Source organism: Brachyistius frenatus, unplaced genomic scaffold, assembly GCF_029030835.1.
Source record: "Brachyistius frenatus isolate BFR_SWC_R1_liver_20210118 unplaced genomic scaffold, ASM2903083v1 Contig_37, whole genome shotgun sequence".
Lineage (NCBI taxonomy): Eukaryota > Metazoa > Chordata > Actinopteri > Embiotocidae > Brachyistius > Brachyistius frenatus.
In genome coordinates this window covers 3387703-3409838 of record NW_027210636.1, presented here as the reverse complement: position 1 = coordinate 3409838, position 22136 = coordinate 3387703, and the positions used below count along the sequence as shown (strand labels likewise).

Below are 22136 nucleotides of genomic sequence, written 5' to 3'. Positions count from 1 at the left end.
TTTTTTTGACAGACTGTTTCATTTCTTTCCCATCAATGTCAGTGGATGTTGGCAGTAGGCTCTCTCTCTCTCTCTCTCTCTCTCTCTCTCTCTTTCTCTCTCCCCCTCTTGCTCCTATTGACTTCTCTCTGCCTCTCCATCCCGTCTTCCCCTTAATGATTAGTTGTTTGTCAGCGCTGATGCATGTTTGTCACATGATGCCTATCGCGCAGCAGCAGGACAGATAAAGCTGAAAAAGCCAGCTACAAAGCACAACAAAGGAAGAATGAAAATCTTTACAAAGGCTTTTTTTTTTTTAATTTGGTTTTATTTGTTTTAATCACTATGACTCTGGTAAACACTGTCAACAATGGCCGGTAGTAGCTCTTCTTTTTTTTTTTTTTTCTTTTCCTTCCAGAATAGTTAATGATTCATTTGGGTAAACAAGGATTTAATTGTTTCTCCGGTCAGGCCTGTGTACAAAGCTCTGACATCTGATGTTAAATTATAGCTATAAAACTCTGGGCAACACTGAGTTGCATTTTAGTGCCAAGCTGGCATGGACTGTGGGACCTGTTCAATTACAGATCTGCACTGGACTGAGGTAAGGCAAAAATAGTCACATTGATTTCAGAGCATATGAATGCTAAAATATTGGTTTTAATTAAATTTTCTTAACTGCAATATTAGGAAAAATACGGCATACCTGGAAATACATCAGTGTGCAAGAATAAATCAATCAATTTGTAATTATTGGAAAACCAATGTTTGTTTGACAGCAGTGACATTTAGATGCAGCTGAGTGTGTTGGATTGAAGCACAACTCTGCAAACACGCTTAAAGATTTAAAAAAAAAAAAAAAAAAAAAAAAAGGAGGAGGTGCATTGGTTTTTTTTTTTTGTCTGAGACTCTTTCATCAGTAGTGAAAGAGCAGAACAGTTACGATGGTGCTGGAGACCGAGGAGTGATGGATTGAGGCTCCCTGTCTTACGGGGTGACAGCTCAGAGACGGTGTGTCCTACCCGTCCATCAGCCCCCGCTCTCTCTCTCTTCCCCACTTCCTGCCACCGCCACGGCCTCCGCACATCGTGAGGGAATATCGATACCGTATCAAATTCTTTCGGCTTCTCCACAGTTTCCAGCTCTCCTTCCACCACCTTCCGCCTCCCTCCGCTCGTGCTGCTTTCACCATTACTGATTCATAGAGGCTTCGAGGTAAAAGACGGCACAGCGATACTGACAATAACGGCACAAGTGAAGCAGACTGAAGTGAGGATGGTCGATGGGAGTACTTTTACAAAACATTTCTCATTAAGCTTTCTGCCAGAAGAGCTCAGTCTACATTATGCTTCTCCTCCACAACATTTAAACATTTTTATACTTCTTTTTTTGACTACATTTATTAGTTGGTTGTTCTTCTATTAGTTGCTATTATCTTTTCCGAACAACATTTTACATTTGACATTTTTGTCAATGTCCAGTTTGATCTTTTTTTTTTTTTAACAAAGCACGGTTATAATTAATAAAATGAATGATGGTTTTATTTCACATGTGTGATAAAGACTCAGTGTTGATATAGCTTCTTTGCCCACTTAATTGAACAAAATCATTGTTAACATTAGTCTTTCTATCTGTGTTATTCCTTCTGTGATGAGTCAAAATATGTGCCATGCAAAAGATCTGTTCGCAGTCCCATCAAAGAGGGATTCCCCTCCAAACTTCTCAGATTGGTTTTGTGTAAATAACGGTTTAAGACCCAAAGAATCTCATTAAAAAAAAAAAAAAGGCAAAAATTGGAGGAAAGGAAAAATATTAATGTACGTTTTTAGAGCAGAACTTTCTTGTTTTTTCACAGATGAGACAGATATGATATAATACGCCTACCTGCCAGCTTAAGAAGTACTAGAAAGTGCACGCTACGACCTTAGGGCAGAGCAAGGCGAGCATTTTCTCTGTGTCCAGTTGTATATTTAATGTTCAGGACAGACAGGTGTATTATTGATTTGACCATCTTATGGCAAGAAAACAAGAGCCTGGCTCGACCGGAGATGATCCTTTAAGGAGCGTATCCAGACCCATTTATTCATGCAGTGAATTCAGGCTGAAAAAAAATCGGATTATTTCCCAAAACTGTTGAACTGTGCCTTTTAATCATGTCGCGACCTCTCTTGAGTTGTCTTGAAAGCCTTTAGAAAAGCCTGACCCTCAGATTGGCAGCCGCTGGACTAACCTGTCGTTAAAGATTCAACTTGCCACAGTAAAATGCTACAATCAGTAATAACGACCAGATGCAATACACAGCATATGAATAATACATCAGTCACACAGGTCATTTTTCTGAAGAACCGGTCATTTGAGCTTCACTCACATTTTATCCATTCTGCTGGTACCGCTGCTCTTTCAGCAGGTCTTTCACAGGCGACAGAAAGGGATCTGGTAATTGTGTTCCCAGTTGAAAATAATGCCAAATGAAATCTGTTATAGCAGCCATTTCCTTTTGAACTCTTCCTTAGATGAGAATTTTCAACGGGGCACTGAATTACTCCCCCGAAAATGGAAATATGCAGAACAAATAATTGAATCCGTGGAAGTCTGGAAGTCTCTTGAGTGGGCTTCTTTTTTTTTTTTTTTTTTTTTTTTTGCCCGAATGAAAGGCAGTTGTGGGTTAGCGGTGTAATCATACGTGACTAAAAAAAGAGACGAGGGCCCCTTGCGAGATGCCGTAGCCATCACTTCGGTATGTTCCCCTTGTCTCCAGTGGCCAGTTTCACTCCGGTTGAGCCGCCTTTCCGTGCCCAGTTCAGGAAATTGGGCCGTACACATGTGTTTCTAAAAATAGCTGCTTTTATTTTACCAGACATGTGGTGGTGGCCAGTTCCATCTGGTTGAGGTCCCTCTCTGCCACGGAGTGCACACATTTCAATCGTCACTCGGGTTGCAGTTAAACGTGTCGATAGTTTGATTTGTAATTGTGTCAGATGGAGATGCTGTATTTTGAGATGGAACTACCATCGGACAGAAGTTAATTACAGAACGGACAGAAGTTAATTATGAAGGTTGATGAGGCACCTACGGTGATCTTCAGGTCCACTTCACCCAGACGCACACACACAAACAAACATCCTCAGTTTCGAGGCCTTGCTTTGCCTGAATGACTCTGTTGTTGTGGTGTTTTTTTCCACCAGTTAACTGCAATTAGACTCGGGATTGTCAACAATTAATCAGTTGCTCTCCCCTGGAGTTTTTATCCGCTTGCTACTGGTAACAATATGTCCTTCTTAATTACACAGTAATCGGCATAAACAAAGTGTTTCTTTTTGTGTAATGAACTGTGGCTCGCGGCAAAAACAATACAGGCACCGGAAGGCAAAATGAGAAGCATCTCGGTTTAAACAGGGTCGTTAGCAGGAATGTAGTGCGTCGTTTAAGTGAACGCTGTGTGAATTTCCAGTCTTTTGCATCAAACATTTTATACTGACTTGAAGTCTTTTTATATATGATTTTAAGCCTTATCAGTCGAGATTCGTTTGAAGAAACGGCCGTAAATCAGAGCATTTTCTGCCAACGCAATTCATTTCTGTCCGTATCAGTGTTTGCGTTCTGATGACTGCAGTTGATAGTTTACCCGCTTTTTCTGTGCATTTAGTTGTAAGAGTGTGACTTCACCTCTCCACCGCTGCAAATAGAAGCAACTGATAACCTCGCAGAACAATGTTTGAGCTCTTCACAGCGTTGACAGCCCTCAACACACACACACACACACACACACACGCACACGCACACATGCCTCCTTCTCGACCCACTTCACCGGTCCCTCTCTCCCACCTCTCATTCCCTGATAACATCTCCTCCTGTCTTTGCATATTGCGAGAGGTGAGTCTGGTGCACATTACATAATTGACGAATGCAGGGTCGAGGCTGCCCGTCACGCACAAATCCTCACAAGGATCTTTTAGTCGAAGCAGCGGTGCGTAAAAAAACTCGACAGGACTGTTGTTCCATCAGGGAGACTGATCCTCCATATGTCTCATACGATGCTGAGGGTGACAGGGGTTGAATTCACAATCACACTCCCAGGGGTGAAACCTGCACACACACACACACACACACACACACACACACACACACACACACACACACACACACACACACACACACACACACACACACACACACACACACACACACACACACACACACACACACACACACTCGCATAGAGACACCTGAAAGAATGCCAACAATCCATACTCTGCGCTTTAATCAATCACCAGCTGAATCTTATCAGTCAATTCTGCGCAAACCGAGATCATCCGATATGTCGGAGCGTTATTATTCAAGGGCTTCACGTTACCTACCATTCATCAAACTGTGACAGCATTTGTCTTGGGTTAGTGCTATTAATCATTTTGAAGGGGAAAAAAAAAAAAAAAAGACAATTTTATTTAATCCAAGGTTGGATTATTACCAATTGAGCGCGCAGCCTTAAACCACCTGCCTACTCCTGCGTATGTCCACCACGGGCCACCATGACAGCTCTGACCTGTCCAGGGTACGGACTCCAAAAGACATGTGACAACACCTTCGAGTCTTATGTTCCTTAAACCATTTCTGAACAATTGGTAGAGGGAACACGACAACAATGAATGACACATACCACCTACCTAATGAAAATAGCACCCACATGGCAGAACAAAAGGTTTCCCAGCAGAACATGGTTCAAAGCATCACGCTGCCTCGTTCCCATCCTGCTGTAAATGGCACACGTGCATCCGGCTGTCCGCATGTTGTGGAAGAAATATGCGAGTCATCAGACCTGGCCAACTTCTTCCATTGCTCTACGGTTCAGTTCTTTCAGCGGTGAGGTCAGAGGTCAGCATGGCCGCACTGACCGGTCTGGAGCGACGCACCCGCTGTTTGTTCCGACAGCTTTCTATCACAGTCAGCATTAAATCTTTTAGGTAGTTGTGCTACAACATCTCTGCTGTGGGATCCAACCACACGGCCCAACCTTTCGCTCCCCAGCGCGTATAATGAGCCTCCGGTGGCCGTGACCCGGTCAGCGGTTCACCTGACCGCGTCGTCCAGCTATCACAGTTTGGCCCTCATCAAAGTCACTCAGATCCTTCTGTTTGCGCATTTCTTCTGCTTCCGTCACGTCACACTTCAAGAACTGACGGTTCACTCGCTGCCTAATTTATCCTACAATCTTGACGGGTGCCGTCTTATGTCATTCTCCTCACCTGTCAGTGGTTTGTGGCTGATCGATATACTGTATTATGTTCTTGAAAATGATGATGGCTGATTCTCTGACTTTGCAGACAGTAAACTGCCAAGATAAGAAAATGAGAAACTTTTAAAGTTACACATATGACTTATTATGAATTCCACCTCCTTTTGTAATAATAAATAAATGTCAGCCTACAGTGGATAAAAGTACACGTTCCTAGTAACTTCATCTCGTAAACTCAGAGTTTTTGATCCTCAGCCGGCAGAGTTAGAACTCTGTGTGAGAGAAATCGAGCAGAAAAGTGATGGCGGTGACAGATCTCACAATTAAAGAGGTCTGATTAACCTGTCTGCTCCAACCGGGGCACCGACACCGACACCGGCACCGGCTGAGACAAGAGGCGCAGAGGCAGAAATTCAGCTTTGTACAGGGTTATTACTTTTACTGCTTTCTTTGGACAAAACCAGGTATAAAGATGATTAGTTTTAATATATGAGGCAAAATAAGACCAAATTGCACAAACAGATAAACAGAAAGTTATAGCATACATTTTGCACAGGTAACAGATTGTTAAAAAAGTTGATTAACAAAGACAAAAACTGGAAAACTTTCAAAAGCATTTATAACTAGCTCAGTTCCTCTCTTGTGCTTTCAGAAAAACACTTACATGCAGACTTTTGGTTTTACTTTTAACAAAGTAATGAGGTTCTGGAAGCGTTTTCAGCCCACTGTGGTTAAATTAACCGAGGCTGACCAAGCACAGCACTGTCTTATGTTGTGCTAGTTCCTCCCAAAAACCACTGGGGTGTATAATGCCTGTATTTTAGTCGTCACAAGGTCAAATGGGCGCATGAAGCTGAATGATCTCCCGTATTGGCTTTGTGGTACCTCAGTCATATAATCAGCTGATATAGCAGTTGCCTTGTGGAGTCTATTACTGCTCACAGTCTTTATGTAATGAATCTGCAACAAATGCAAATTAACGCTGCTAAAATATGTGAGAAAGCTTAAAACTGTGCAGCCCAAATAACAAACAAGCCAATCAGTTCCTCCTCCTTCCCACTCTGTACACTTCAAAGTTCTCCGTGAGCTCTGTTACTTTGTTTTGGCAGAAAATGTTTCTCTCCGTGCCAGGGCCATGTTGTTTTTTTTCTCATTTCTTTAATTTTTTTTTTATAATCGCTTGTTCTTTATTAACATCTTAAGAGGCATTGAGTTCTGGTGAGATGGGATATTTTCTTCCTGCTTTAAATTAAAGGAGCGTTAGCCAAGGTCTGCTCTCTACGATGAGTCCCAAAAACCCAGAACCCCCTCTTCTTTTTGTTCTTACGGTGCAGGGCTGTCTGTTTGTCTGGACTAACAATGGTGGGCCGTAATTTCCTTTTTGGAATATGCAATTAGCTGCGAACGCAGTGTGCACACGGGAGGAGCAGCGTTCGCGGCACGGTGTGTCTTCTGCTCTCAGCTGAACAGATACTTGTGAATGCGGAGCTGTCAGGGGATTCTGTCTTGAGTACAGAGCGCTCCAAACCAGCCTCAATACGTCTCTTTATCCTCGAGAACAGAGAGAACGGGTGACATGGAATGCGAGTCGTATGTAAACCTGAGGCAGAGGCTAACAATAGTCCATCCGCTGGCTTTAGCTGCTCAGAAGTGTCTACTTTATAAAGTTTGTTGATGTGTGTGTACAGCTGGGTTTCTTCCTCACGGCTCAGTAGGTCAATATACATACGCTGATGTGCAGGAAGGTGCCTTCATCCCTCCTGTCGAGACCTGCTGTCGTTTTTGTTGTTGTTGTTGTTGTTGTTGTTGTTGTTGCTCAATTCTGTGGTTCAGGGTGAAAAAAAAAATGAAGCAAACATTCAAGGCCACTGACTTGGCCTCGTGGTCTTTTCACTGTCCACTGTACACGTGGGGAGGCAGAGAAAGTTATCGTTTAAAGCAGAAGCTTGTAGTCACGGCAACCAGCTCAAATATTTTGTGTGAATGATAAGGATAAAAGGAAGTGGCATGATGTTGTTGAAAGTGCTTCAAAGCCACTTGGGTAGACTATATCATCTGAATTTCACAACGGAAACTGTTTGCTTGACTTTTTTTTTTTTGTTGTTGAAAATACACTCATCTGCTTTGTTGTTGGAGGTTAAACTTTTTTTTTTTTTTAACTCTTACATAGCGAGGTAGGTATGTAAAAGCAGCAGGGGATTAGCCAAGTTTAGCATTAGCGCTGGTGTTGTTGTAATGCACAACTATATTAGGCCGGCAACAACATTGACTTTTTAATTACACTCTCACAATGACTCCATGAGCTCTCAAGAAACGAATCCTTCTTTTAACGCAGTGTAAATCCACATTGTGTCTTTTGTACTTTTCTGTTTGTCTAAAGATAAAACAAACCCGAATTAGCGTATCATTTTCTGACCTTACGAGGTGCTTTTGGGACTCTTATTGAATGTTTTTGGCTCCATACAAACTAAACGTATCACCTCCAGCAGCTTGCTTTATTAATAACGCACCAAAATGTTGGCGATATAGATCCTCTTATCTCACTCTCTGCTGTAAAGCTAATTGGCAAAACACAAAATGTTCCTTTAACCATGAGCAAAAACTTCCCCAAACCTCAAGTTACTTTGGTTGCTTTTTAATAAACCCAACGTAACGTTCTCATTTCATTTATTGTGAAATATATTTTCCGATTTTCAGAACTGTGTCTGATGGTTGTTTGAACACTGGATGAAAACCACTGCATGAGTGATTCAGTCACGCGACGTCAAACAACCGCGCGCGCACGCTCGCCTTTACGCTTTCATTTCCACATTTAGCATTTCACTGACCCAGTCGCCCAAACAATTAGTCAGGTTGCACCAGCAACCTGTACACACGACTGCAGCTCTTTCCGTGCGAGTGCAAAGAGGCACCGACAGCCGAGCAGAGGCCTTGATCAGCGATGCATTCCCCAGACAGTCAGCTCCTCGCTCAGTCAGTCAGCGAGCTCGCTGGCTAACCCTGGATCTCCATTCATTATTAATCACAGAATCACACTGGGGCCGCTCTCCAAACGATGTGGGCTGAAGGGGGATAAGTCACGGTAGAATATGCAATTGTGTGCATAATACATCGTCTGCAGGTGAGCTTATCAGACTCATATATGAAGCACAAATATTGCATGAGGGGTTCTGCACTTATTACTGTCAGACGATGGGTGGCGGCGTCGGGGGTGGTGGTGAAGACTGTCAACTCGTTCCACAGAACCAGGACCACTGTAAATAAGAGTGTTAGACAGTGTTCAGAGCGCCCGCCCAAATATGATTTTTGGAAGTCTGAACAGCAAAAAAAAAACAACTTTAAATGTGACTTTTGTAATCCGGATCCATACTAACTTTTGGAGATGGTTTGAAATGCGATTCATTGGGATTCCTACAGATGCGTCTGAGTCCGGACGGTTCAGATGGGATTTCTTGCGTCACTTGCAGCCCGACACACGGTGACAACGTCATATTCAGAGTGAGCAGAATCTATGCTACCGCAAGCAGAAAGTGTAGATTTCCGCGCTTTGGAGGACAATAACAACAACAGGCCACAGACAGAAACCGAAATAAACCTTCTACTGCAGCTTCTGTGTTGGAAAAGCTGCGTCACCAGCGTAGTCGTTACCACAGCAACCCATGCTGATGGGTTGTTCACTTACAAATAACAATGTGAAGAGTTTGAGCTAAAGATCTGATTTGAGAAAACGAAATCTGATTTGCCTGCAGTCTGAACTGCAGATTCTTTCTGCTTGAGGCATAGCCACTGATTTTTTTTTTTAATATCTTCATTCACCCATCGTAGTTCTTTGTTTTATGTACAGGCTTTGAACAATGTCGTACTATCCACATTTACTTCACAGAGCTGCCTAGAGCCGGTCTTTGAAGCGTTCTGACCTCCAATACTTGAGCAGTGTATCAGCAATGTCTCATTTACAAACACCTCTTTAGCCACAAGAACCCTCCGCCGCCTCCCGAATAATCACATTCCCCGTCTATTAACCTCTGGTCAGCGCCGCGGGATCAGATGGGAGGTTAAATGCCATTAGCAGAGGGCAGCAGCAGCAGCATCATTCACTCATTTGTCTTCACTGACCATCAATCTTCTCATTCGTCAAACCAGCCTGTTGTGCTGCCGACCTGCCACTTACACCAGCGTTGCATCACTTTAAGTGGAATAAAATGTGTATTAATCAGAGCGGCAGTGAGAGCTGTGACTGTGTGTGGAGATAATCTCCATTCAGGCACGATGTAAGGCCTCCTCCAGAATCCGGAGAGAGAGAGAGACGGAGAGAGACGAGGTGATAACTAATGCGGCTGGGCTTAGCTTCACCTTTGATGTCTGTACCAGAAATCCAAGGTGCTCAGAGCCTATCTGTCCTTGAAGTGAACACACCCAGGAATCCCTGGAGAGGAGGAAGATATTCTAATCCCGGAGACAGCTAAAACCTGAAGAGGAAAGTTGACTTTGTATCGATTTTTTTTTTTCTTTTCTTTTTTTTTCTTACTCACTCAGGGCCTTTCTGATCATAGTTAATGAAACACTGCATTGCTTCACTACTCACGGATGCATATTTTGCCTGCAGTCAGATCTGCATCTGGAGATACTTAACATGTATAATAGCTGCTTATACATTAAAGCTTAAAGCTGTTGTTCACATTTCTCATTTTCAGCATGTACTCTTGCAGTTTGAACTCGTGAAACTTCAGGTGGCATTATTGGCTGCTTCAGATTTCCACGGGAATGTTGTCTCACTTTTAATATAGAAAAACAATGTGATAAAAATGTCCAGAAATATTACCCTGAAAATAATGTTGTTGCGTCAAAAACAACTTTTGTTCTTTCACGGATCATCCACTTCATAGAAAAGGGACTCTTTTTTTGTTTCTTTTTTTTTTTTTTTTAATCAAGAATAAGTGTAAACTCCACTTGCATCTTTGCACACCGGCTTTTATTTGAGACGAACTGTTCGCGAACCCAATTTGGGAATTGTATTTATTTTAAATAAATATTCAAGTTTTGCTTGAAGTATGAGGCAATTGTAGGGAACCATTACAGCCTATTAAAACCATAGTCTTGAACTGATACTGAGAGGAAGCGTGCGTACGGGCACGTTTGATTTCATCATCAGTGACATCTTCAAGGGTGCAGTCAATCCAGCGGTTTTGCTGCCAGGCTTTTGTTTCCTCAATCATCAAAGGAAGCTGAGCCTCTGGACAGGTTGGTGTGTATGGCAGAGTGATTCATCCCATGGTATGAAGCATCAAAACCAATTTGCACTGCAGTATTGGACACTGGCCTTTCCCTCTCTTTGTGCCTGTGATGTCTATATTTCTGAGGCGGTACAGTGTGAATACTAAGGTCAAGCTGACATATTGGTTTGTTGAAAGTATTGAGTAAATGTTGCCTCATTATTAACAATAAGATATTGGCCAGACAACCTTCCGCCTCACTTATTTAGTAAATAATTGATCATTAGACTTGTTTTTTATGTGAGGTTCCTGGCCTGGAATAGTTCTTATTACTGTAATGACATATCTATTGCATATTTGTATGATTTTTATCCTTCAGAAATGTTGATGAAATGCTTTGTTTCTGGACAGTAGCACAACTTGTATTTACTGCCATCACCTTGTAGAAATGCTTGTCTGCAAAACCAAGTTCCTCAGGCAAGGAATTCCCAGCAAAGGTGTGTCTGCTTCGTAATTGGTCAGGACTACATAGATATATTTTGGTCTAGACCTCATTTTGCCTCGACCATCATCAGTAAAGTTTGAAATTATTTCCAAAATTGACCAATCGATAGTGACGAGTGGCCAAGAGTGAAGAGATCACGCTTCCATGAAATTGCTAGGATCCTTCCTGCCACAGCGAGGATGGGCAAGCTCCAACCGAGAGAGAACTCTGGCTTATGAATGAATATGTGGAGTCACGTAGTCCAAACAGGATATAAAGTATAAACAAAACATGAATTTATTTTGTCCAGATAAGCATTGAATACAAAAAAAAAAAATCTCTGAATCTGTTTTTTTTTTTTTTTAAAGGAGAAAGCAGCATTCTTCAGCCTCAAAAAAAGAGTCAAGGGATATCAAGACAAAAGTGTAGTGGACCTAACATGGCGCCCTGCGGTACACCACAAATGGGATTTGCAGTCGAGGCTGAAGCTTTAACAACAGCCATTGATAGCTTTTCACGGTTGAGAGAAGATTACAGCTGCAAACCCACTGCAATTGTGCTGTATACTGCATATGTCTCTACATTACATAAGAGCCCTATACAAACAATGCACTGTCAGCGGGTTGGCTGGATACTTATTTTCCATGTTGTGTTTTTTTTTTATTTTTTTTATCCACAGATCTCCCCTGGCGGACTGAACAAACGAGTTGACTCCAGCAGAGCTTCGCCTACCCTCCGTCTACTCGTGGTCTGACGGCACTCACCGACATCAAAGGTACACCCGCCTTTCTCTCTACACCTCCAGCCTCCTTTAATCACTTTGTTCAGTTCATCATTGCAGTAATTACATTTCCTGACAGTTTTTTTTTTTTTTTTTTTTTTTTTTTTTTTTTTTTCCCTTGCTAAATCCAAGACTTCACTTTCCCTGTTATCTCTCCTCGAGGGAACTTCACTTCACTTCACTTTGTCGCTGAGGTACCTTGTATGATTTTTATTTCAATACATTCAGAGGCTTTTCCCCTCCAGGGAATGTGCTCTTATTTCAGTAATTCACACTTGAATCAGCTGAGGTAAATGTCAGTAGAAACACGATTTTAGTCCTCTTCACAGATTCCAGTCTGTTTATGAGTGCTTAACAGGAGAGGACAGTGGTTCCGGTCCAGTTTCTAAAGATAGACTCAAGTGTGTAATTGAGTGTTTGAAGTCTATCACCTGTAGTTAGATACAACCTGAGACACTTAATTGCAATTTTGGTTGTCTTACGTGCAGCAGCTCTCCAGCTCTGCGTTAGCCTTTGCTTTAAAAACTTTCTTTAAGAAGTAGGACACAGAGAATACGAGGTCTGATTGAAACACTGACTGATATTCATTTCTGCAGCTCTGTGTGTTGCTTTTATGTTCGTAGAAACTTCATCGCTGCTTCACTCATTTTGCTTTGCTTCACGATCAAATCAGAAAACTACTCTTTTCATCACTATCTGCACTTGACTAAAATGAACAAAAATGTATTATTATTGTAGGTTTTCAGGATTTTCAGTTAAACCTCAGATTATTGAATTCAGAATATAATGCGGTGTTAAAATCTGAAATGAAAGAAAAAGCTTTGAACACCTCATACATTATTCTGCAGCATATATCTTCTGTGACAAAGTATACAAGTATCTACGTAAGTTTTAATGAACTCTTCTGTCACTTTAAACAGACTCACAAAGTTGTGTATTTGCATGTAGAAATATTCTGTGTTGCACATACGTGTGTTTGTCAGCGCCTGAAATCCTCCACACACAGCGAGGCGGTTCAAAGAAAAAAAGGATGAAATGAAATATAGATGGTAAACAACTGCTGAATTTCTTTTCTTCTCGCTGTGAAAGTGATCAGCTATGGACTCCACGCGCCTCGCTAAGCTTTTCTTATCCTGGCATCATTCAACAATACCCCTCTGGGCATTAACACTCACTTTAATGTAGCTCAAAGCAGCGCTGACTGGAATCCTAAATTGGAGGGAGCATCGGTTCTGGTGACAGTGCATTTTTCTTTTTTCTTTTTCATTCATCTTTTTAATATGTGAGTCACTTACTGTATCAGTCCAGAGCTATTTTTATTGGAAATGACAATCATCCTTCAGGACCCATTCACTACATGGTAACCTGCCAAATTAGTATTAAAATTATTTCCATTTTTAAACATTTGTCTTAAAAAAAAAACAAAAAACAGTGAAGCGATGAATGAAACTTGTGGCATTCTTTCAAAGACAGCTGAAGGCTTGGCTTGGCTACAGTTACACTTTAAAAAAAAATATATTTGCATCTCTTTGTCACTACTGTACTTGCAGTTGTCATGTCGGTTATCCAGCGTTGAATAAAGGTTTTGTTGTTCTTCATAAGTAGAGTAGAGCTGATTCAAACTGACACTCATGTTCTTGAGCGGCACCTTTTAGGAGTAGCAAAACCTACAAAGCCAAAAATTAGCACCACCTCAGATGAATATCTGCCATTATAGTGAATCACTTAACTGTCAGTCACATAAGAGCTTTGACATATTGGACAGCTTAGTGAAGGAGAAAAAAAAAAAATCCCTTAACAGCCGGATATGACAGTTTAAAGTGGAGCAATACCCCTCATATTGTCCATTTGTCTTCTAGCTCTATGAAATGTATTATCATCAACAGCAAAAGGAGATTAAAGATTACTCCCATGACAACACACACACACGCACGCACGCACACACACACACACACACACACACACACACACACACACACACACACACACACACACACACACACACACACACACACACACATACACAGTAGGAGGAGGAGCAGGAGCAGGTGTTTTTAAGTACCCAATTGTGCCACTGAGAGCTGCATCCTCAGTTAGGCATCAGATGGGCTTAGGCAAGGAATTAATTTGAGCTGCTTCTGGAAAGGGGTAAATTGGCGCAGAGGAGGGAGGAAGGACCTCGCCACCCACCCAGTCCTTAATCAGGTGAATGGTCCTAACTCAATATGAAGCACGGGATGGTCACACTCAATTATTCTCATCCTTTACCTCCCAATCTGGTCCCCCATCTCCCTAATAACCAACCGATCCAAAGCCCTGAAGATGGTCTGATTCTGCTCTGTGAAGCCTCCTCACTGACAAATTGATTCTTGAAATAAAACGAAAAACTAAATTGAAGCAATATTTAGACATTTCGGGGGAAATGCTAATTTACTTTCTTCACTTTCACAATATTGATACAACTTACTTGTTTATCTAATTATGAAGCCCTTACCAGCATCTAATTAGCATATCTTAGCATATACAATGGGAAAAGGGGGTAACATCTAGCCTAGCACTGTCACAAGGTAACACAATGTGAATCTGAAGCTACCAAATAAGCATATATTATTTGTTCAATCAGTGCCGTTGGTTGCTGTAAAAAAAACACAATTCAATTCAATTCAATTTTATTGATATAGCCCTTACAACAGAACTTTGCAACACAGAGCAACCCAACAATTCAACAATTCCCTTGTAAGCTAGGAGGAAAAAAACTCCTCTTTAAAGGAGGAAAAACCTCCAACAGAGGGAAGAAAAAACTAAGCCAAACCTCCAACAGAACCGGGCTCAGAGGTGGGCGGCCATCTGCCTCCACCGGTTGGGGTGCTGCATAAATTGTCAGTTTTAAACCGTAATTCTTGTCTGGGCCAACAATTTATGGCAATAGCTATGTATTTAGGGATTTAGTGGTATCAATCTAAGTCTTGGTAAAAAAAAAAAAATCAAAGGATTTACCAAAATCATTGCTTAAAGATCTGGATGTGTTGATGCCCCAGGATGGTTTTCTTCAAGGGTTATCACCCCATTTGACTCTCTTTGAATCCACAAAATACCGACAGGCTGCAAACCATGAGGAGTTTAACGCCAAGTCCTCGGCCGAATGATGAGTTGCTTTTTACAGATGCACTTGGCAACTTTCCACATTGGCGGTTTCAAATGGCAGGGAGAGGGAACTGCTGGAATCCTTTTGTGTGTCAGTCGACAGCACACTCATACCAACTATCCCACTACAGCAGAGGAACAAGAGAGGCAGGAGATCAAGTTTTGGTCATTCCAGTTTGCTCTGGTTAGAGTGCTCGCATGTTGCTCAAGGCACTTTTTTTTTTTTTTTATACAGATGAAACAAGAATTTCATTTTGTCAGTGGAGAAATCTTTGCAAGTTGAGGCAGATATGTTCGTTTTCCACTGCAGGCCTATTTTTGTGATTTAGCTGTAATGTCATATTGTCAGATAACCGCACCACTGGCGTCTCGCTCATTTAACGCTTGCTCTTGAGTGCCAGTTTACAGAGAGGGGCATGATGGCAGAGGGTCTTGTCAGTGGAAGATTTGTTTTAGGGGAGTCCAACAGACCTGATGAATGAGGTGCCAGGGATTTATTACTGGATTCTTTCCGGCAAGCCTTTGAAGTGAGCGACCGCTGCATCTCATCTGCCGATCCACACTCAAAATTGTGGCCGTGCGGATATATTTATTACTGGGCTATTTTTAGAGCTGAGGGTTTGTGCTGAAGTGCATTTATGGCTGAGGAAAAGCTTTGCAACAGCATAAGTAAAGCATCAACTCTACGCGTGGAGTACGATCCTGTTTTTTTCTTTTCACTAGAGATGTTTACGCCTTAAGAGTAGTCAAATGTAACCCACTTCTCTTTGTGGGATTAATTAAACATTTTTCTTTTTTTTAAAAAATTTTTTTATATCATCTCTTTGATTAGTTATCACCCCCTCCACGCATAGACTTCCTATTGCAGCATCCACAAACGACACTCCTGCCCTTGGAGTCGTACTTTGATATGTCTCCACCACGTAAAGTTTGGGAGTAAGTAGGGCGTGTGTAATTGAGGACGGGGTTAAAACGTGCAGACCTCGGCTGTGTTTCTATCCCCTCTGACCCAGGCCATTAGCAAACATCTGCTGAACGAAAGCTTTAAAAAGAAAACCAGGGCTGTCATGGTGGCAGAGGGGAATTCTTCAGATGCCCCTCCCTGTGCATTCTGGGCTATTTTAAGTAGGGCCAGAAGTTGGTGTTTAATGATAAGCTGTGGGGCGTAGCTGACGTGCCTGCCATGTTATTCCCTTTATGACTCAGGAAGCAATGGCTACGTTGTCCCCCAACCCTCTGGGGGTGTGAATCATTAGAGTCTGTCATCAAGTATGTCCAATCAGGGTGGCTTATGGAGCTCTGTTTCTGTTGTTTATATCTCAAGTAGTGGATAAGTTTGGAAATAGACAAGGATGCTATTTTTTGCAAGGGGGCATTACGCAGTAGTGTTTCCATTTTGAAACAAGAATTTCCAGCTGATGGCTGTAAACTCACGTCAGCCAAAAATAAAGGCGCGGAAATAAAATGGTATTCCTGATTTGAAAAATAAAAGACTAAGAAATGAGAGATTATGTTCCCATACAGGAGAAAAGAAAAGAAATAAACCTTTTCTTCTTTCTTCCAAATGAACACAGAGTTTAAGTTTGGAAACACAGGCTCCTCGGCGTATATTTCTTAGCGAGGAAGAGTCATACGAGACTCCGGATAAATAAATGATCAGCGTGCAACAAACATCAAAGAGGGATTGTGTACTTCAAAGGGAATAAGGGCCTCACGCTCACCAGGTCCCATAGTAAAGAATGAATACATTTTATGCACACACACACACACACACACACACACACACACACATACACTCTGTTTTTGTAATCCAGCCTATTTGAGATTCTAATGGCAGCATTTGCATTGATCATCCCCCGCTGAGCCAAACCACCCCCTTCCATCTTTGTCTGTTTTCGAGACAAGATCAGCTCGAAAATATACAGAAAGCTTTGATATGATGTTCCTCCTGACTCAGTGCCATCTCTTCTCCTTTCACCCTCTGGTGCCTAAATAAACACTCACCTCACATTTCTGACTGTAAAGCCTTAATTCCTAAACACAGTATCTGAAACACCTTTAACAAAATAATTCATTTTGTCACCGTTTTATTGTTATTTCATGTTGTTTACTGGCCTTAGATGTTGGCTGCTCCCTCGCGTTGTGATTTTTCTTTACTTGACTCCTTAAAAAACATGTCCGACAGTGTCTGATTGAACAGTCCGGTCCAAGGTCAGAACATAATGTCACATCCACACACTAAAGGACACATCACTTGTACTGTATCTGTGAGAGGTAGGGAAACAGAGACATGGCCTGATTAAACCACTTGGAGGCCCAGGGGCAAAGGTCAACTGTGGGACCCTGATAACCTCCCCATCCCGTCCTCTCTGTACAGTACATACATCATGACCTGTACAGGTAAAGAAATAAATGCTAATTTATTGACTCATGGACTGTAAAAAATAAGTCGCCATCTTGGCTATGTGGAGTAAGGGGGCGGGGCCACCAACCGAAAGAATTTTCAAATTAAGGCGTCTGAGGAAGCAGGACACTGACACAAGTGTTTATTCTTCATTAAGTAAATGACATCGAAGGCATCAGTGTGTTAATTGTGTGTTAAACAAAAGGGAAGAAACCGCGTTAATTTCTGTGTAAAATAATTAAAGCTGCAGATATTTTGGCGGGTGATGTGTTCACATGCTGCGGTTATTTCCTCTAAGTGCAGAACAACAATGTGTGGTTTGAGACAACAAACTCAAGTACTATACAAAGTATGTTAAAGCATGCCATATTAAACACAGCCATGATCTTTTAACATGACCTTATTGGATGCTTCCACAAATCACAATTATCATTCATTGTGCCTTTTATGAACAAAGTTTAAGGTCAGGATGGTAGATAAGTGTAAAACCAAGTTTTGTTCTGTAGTCTGTGTTTTTATCACATCATAGACTTTCACCTCAATTTTAGGATATATTTAACTGGAACCAAAATGCTGTAGCTGCAGGATGTTGTGGAAGAAAATTACAAAATGTTGTCATTGAACGCACAGAACTCTCTATTATCAACTTTCCATCTGGCCTTGGGTTTGCGAAGTTGGGTATTCATGCAGGAACCATCCAATGGGCTTCATCCTTTCTGTTGAGATTTGTATTTAAACTGTGAATACTCTGAGACCAATATTCAGTTAATCACATTACCACTATTCAACAGTCAATTTAGAGGTCTTGGCCCTGGGATAAATGCTGGTTTTGATTATCCAGCCTTAAAAAAAACAAAAAAAAACTAAACTAAGTAAAAAAAAAAAAAAGCATACAGTTCAAGAATAAATGAACACACCATGTATGTTTCTTTTATACTGATGTTCAGATACTTTTTTGCTCCTGTTAAATTTCTGTCCACCATAAAGTCCAAAACAGCCTAATGAGAAGAACCATATGCTTCTTGTTGCTTTTCATTTCTGTTCTAATCTCTTGTATTTTCTCTTTTGTCTTCCCTCTGTGTTTTTCTTTCCCTTCTCTCCCAGCTATCTGTTCCTCTTCCTGCTGTTTCATCCCTCCGCTTCTGTTGGAGAGGGGGATGTCTGTTTTCTAACACCTCTCAGCCTGCTTATCTACTAGGTCTGTATCGCTGTGGACTGCTATTTCCAACCCCATTTGTTATTGTGCTGTCAACCCCCTCGATATCACGCCACCATCAGTTATGGATATCAGGGTGTGTGTGACAGTGATGCGTCCTGTGGCTTTGCAAATGTTATCAGGAAATCATGATTGTTTATAATAGACAGTCTGTGTGTGTGTGTGTGTGTGTGTGTGTGTGTGTGTGTGTGTGTGTGTGTGTGTGTGTGTGTGTGTGTGTGTGTGTGTGTGTGTGTGTGTGTGTGTGTGTGTGTGTGTGTGTGTGTGTGTGTGTGTGTGTGTGTGTGTGTGTGTGTGTGTCTGATAGCAGGCCCAGGTGTCCGTATGGGTGGCTGTGGGGAAGCTTGCATGTGTTGGATTTGTGCCTGCAACAGTGCTCGTGTGTCAGAATGCATTACAGCTCTGTGCATGACTATATCCAATGACAGCGCTGTTCCTCCGTACTGGCTGTGATTGTTCATTTGTAGTAGTGAGGCCATTTCCACCATTTGGCTTCCCAAAGAACCAGAATGTTTGTTTGTGTGAGTCTGCATCGTGCTGTTTCATTCCCTTTGTGGATTGTGTTTTTATTTTGCTGCCCTGATCTTCTACCAAAAGTGAATATTATCTACGGTGTCAGGATTGTCTTAATTACAAAGAAAGGCTCAAACTTCTGAAGGCAAATGCATAATTGGCGCCCAGCAGAGCATCCTCATTAATGTGTTTGATAAGCTGGACTGGAGTATCAGAGACCTCCCCATGTGGTCACCCTCTGTGGCGAGAGCTTGAGCCTGCCCCTCAGGGTGTTTGCTTCAAGAAACCACAGTCAGAGTGAAACTCATTTGTCAGTAGCAGACTCTGTACTATGACCCTACCGCCCGAGGTGTCCAGTCAACCACGCTAATTCTTCTCTTTCACTGTGTCATGCTGGTCTTTTATCCATCATAATTATTTAAAGCTTGTTCTGTTGTCCCATCTTGGCCGCCATCTGAGTCCTGTACTTGACTTTGAACTGGAGGCATGCGTCAGCCTGTTGATGCCACTCATCCAGCCTGCTGGGTCTGGGTGTCTTTAATGACCTGGTGCCCCCTCCTCCTCCTCCTCCTCCTCATTCTCTTCCCTCCCTTCCCAACTCGGAAGATTCGAATAACTGCGACCAACACCGGACATGGAGGACTATGACGTTCGCTCGGCCGCCAGCATCCTGGCCTCAGTGAAAGAGCAGGAAGCGCGTTTCGAGCAGCTGACCCGAGCCCTCGAGGAGGAGCGGCGCAACGTCACCCTGCAGCTCGAGCGTGCCAATCTGCCCCCCAACCCTCCCACCAGCCAACCGCTGGCCTGGCAGCAAGTGGTGATGCAGGTAAATGATGCCAGCGTGCTGGCCGACGCCCCCCCCCCCCCCCGCCCCCCACCGCCTTGTCTTTCGCACCCACCGACTCGCGCTACCATGTGTCTCCCTCCCCTGCCTATCTCTCGGAGGTGACATCCGCCTCTCCTGCTTCCCGTCCTTTCATCCGAGCGAGCTCATCCCATGGCCATGTTTGCTCACGGTCATTGCTTTTCATCACTGGTGGAACTCCCGTAATCTCTCTGTCCAATTTCTCTGTGATTTGGGACACTTGTACCCATTGTCTGAACCCACTGTCCTGGATGTTGTGCAATAATCTGCTCTGTAGTGACTCATCTTTAAAGGCGAGCTGATGAGATTCAGCCTCTCATTCTGTCTTCCTTTCGCCTCCTCCTTTCTCCGCCGCTGCTTGCCATCCAATCCCATCTCCTTTTTCGCCACTGGTCTTTGATATTGCCCGGTGGTGCCGGTGATTGGATGTGGCCTTTTGCCCAGCTCTGGCCAGCGTCTGAGGGGACATTAGAGGTCCTGGCCGGGGCTTCTATCAATGCTGGCTGACTCAGCAGGATCAGGAAAATGTAAGATGTAGAAATGAGACAGCTGTAATCCCCTAAAAATGTCAGCAGTCACAACAAGCGCATTGATTTATACACTTCAAACTGTTAGCTGTCGAGGGAAGACAGTACAGTGAAAGCGCTCTCTGTTATTAACGCCCATGGTCAGGCAACATGAAATCTTATTGTACTGGTTATTTTCTGTCTTTGAAGGGATGACTGAGGAACATGTTTCTGTTGTGCTGATGTCCTCATGGCACTCTCTCCTGTTTTCGTTTTTGGGTTTGATCACTTCTTTGAAGAAACCCTTTCAGACTGTACACATGTTTTACTAACAAGAATTTGAAAGCACAGTTCGGTGATGCAGCACCTGCAGTGCTTAGATACATCACCTTTAATCACGGTAAAGGAGGCTGTCTCATGTATTATTGATATCGCAGGACCTCTAGATATGGAACTGCTTTTTTCTGCATTTGACTGTGTTTGTGTTTAGCTTGCAGTCACATTTTTGTTAACAGTCGGTGTCAGTGTTCATTCTTGAAAGGGCTTGTTGCCAATTTGGTCTCATGAAGGGATAATGAAGAGGATGCAGGAAAGGTATAGCAGGGTAAAGTAGACTTGTCAGCCCCTCACCCACCGTAAAAGTAATCCACTGCTTCTATATGTTTGTGTGTGTGAGAGAGACGAAGGGAGAGAAATACCCTCCCTTCCTCATAAATTAGTCTAAGATTTACTGGACAGTCCTAAAAACATGACAGGCAGTGAATTCATGTCCCATGCTATCAGTCACAGATCATACTCACCCTGGCTGTAAACTAGGGGGGGGATCATATTTGGCACAACTATTGTAACCATGCTGCATTTCATATCACTTTGAAATGTCATTTGGTCACCCGAAATTGGACTGTCAACTTCATCATAAACACCTAAATGCCAAACCAATTTGGATGCAGGGGTGGGAGGGTGGAAAGGGGGCGTTGATTTAGGGCAAACAGCACCTTAGCACTTGGCAGCACCTTTGCTTGGTTTTGAGCCAGAAGGTGCCGTGCCGTGCCGTGCCGTGTGTGTGTGTGTGTGTGTGTGTGTGTGTGTGTGTGTGTGTGTGTGTGTGTGTGTGTGTGTGTGTGTGTGTGTGTGTGTGTGTGTGTGTGTGTGTGTGTGTGTGTGTGTGTGTGTGTGTGTGTGTGTGTGTGTGTGGTGCGATTGCCTTGAGACCCGCTCCAGTCACGTGAGAGATGACGAATGCATCAGGTTGTTCGTTTTATCTCTTTTTCCTCTTTGCTCAGTTTCCCCTCCCCACACACACACACAGTCACACGCCATCCTCAGGCTGCCTGATGGATTAAAATAGAGCATGGATCAGTAACCGAGGGTTCAGATTCACAACCCCAAGGCCAGACTCAACGAGGCCTGCCCGCTATTATTTAAAGTTGAGGTCGGAAAAGAAAACGTGGACCAAGTCTGATTGATGAAATCAGATGCAAGTAGATAGCTAATGATCGTGATAAGCCACAGATGTAGATAGCGCTCCACTACAGGGTGCCCACCTCGCAGCAGATCGGATCCAAACATCAGTAGGCAGACGGAGCTTTTATCTGCCTGTATCATTATTGTGAGCTTTTTAACGCAGGCGGCTCAGTGGGTAGCAAATAAACATGAAGCAAATTATCTTCAGTTCACAGAGATGCTGCGGATTACTTTAAACTTATGAGTGCAGCCTTTTATGATTGGTCACTTCAAATGGTGCACTGAGATGCTCAGAGCTGTGGAGTTGTTTTGTACCACTCTCAACTCTAGTTTT

General features: G+C 42.7%; 1 protein-coding gene across 5 annotated transcripts in view; it reads left to right on the top strand.

Moving 5' to 3' along the window:
• arvcfb (ARVCF delta catenin family member b) overlaps nt 1-22136 on the top strand; it is a 221081-nt gene that overhangs the window by 71847 nt on the left and 127098 nt on the right. For all 5 annotated transcript variants that reach the window (XM_069701664.1, XM_069701663.1, XM_069701662.1 and 2 more), the window contains exons 3-6: nt 11589-11684; nt 11823-11884; nt 18343-18436; nt 19574-19793. In XM_069701664.1, the coding sequence (XP_069557765.1) occupies nt 19602-19793 (192 nt within the window). In that variant the 5' untranslated portion in view covers nt 11589-11684; nt 11823-11884; nt 18343-18436; nt 19574-19601. The remainder of the gene's footprint in view (nt 1-11588; nt 11685-11822; nt 11885-18342; nt 18437-19573; nt 19794-22136) is intronic.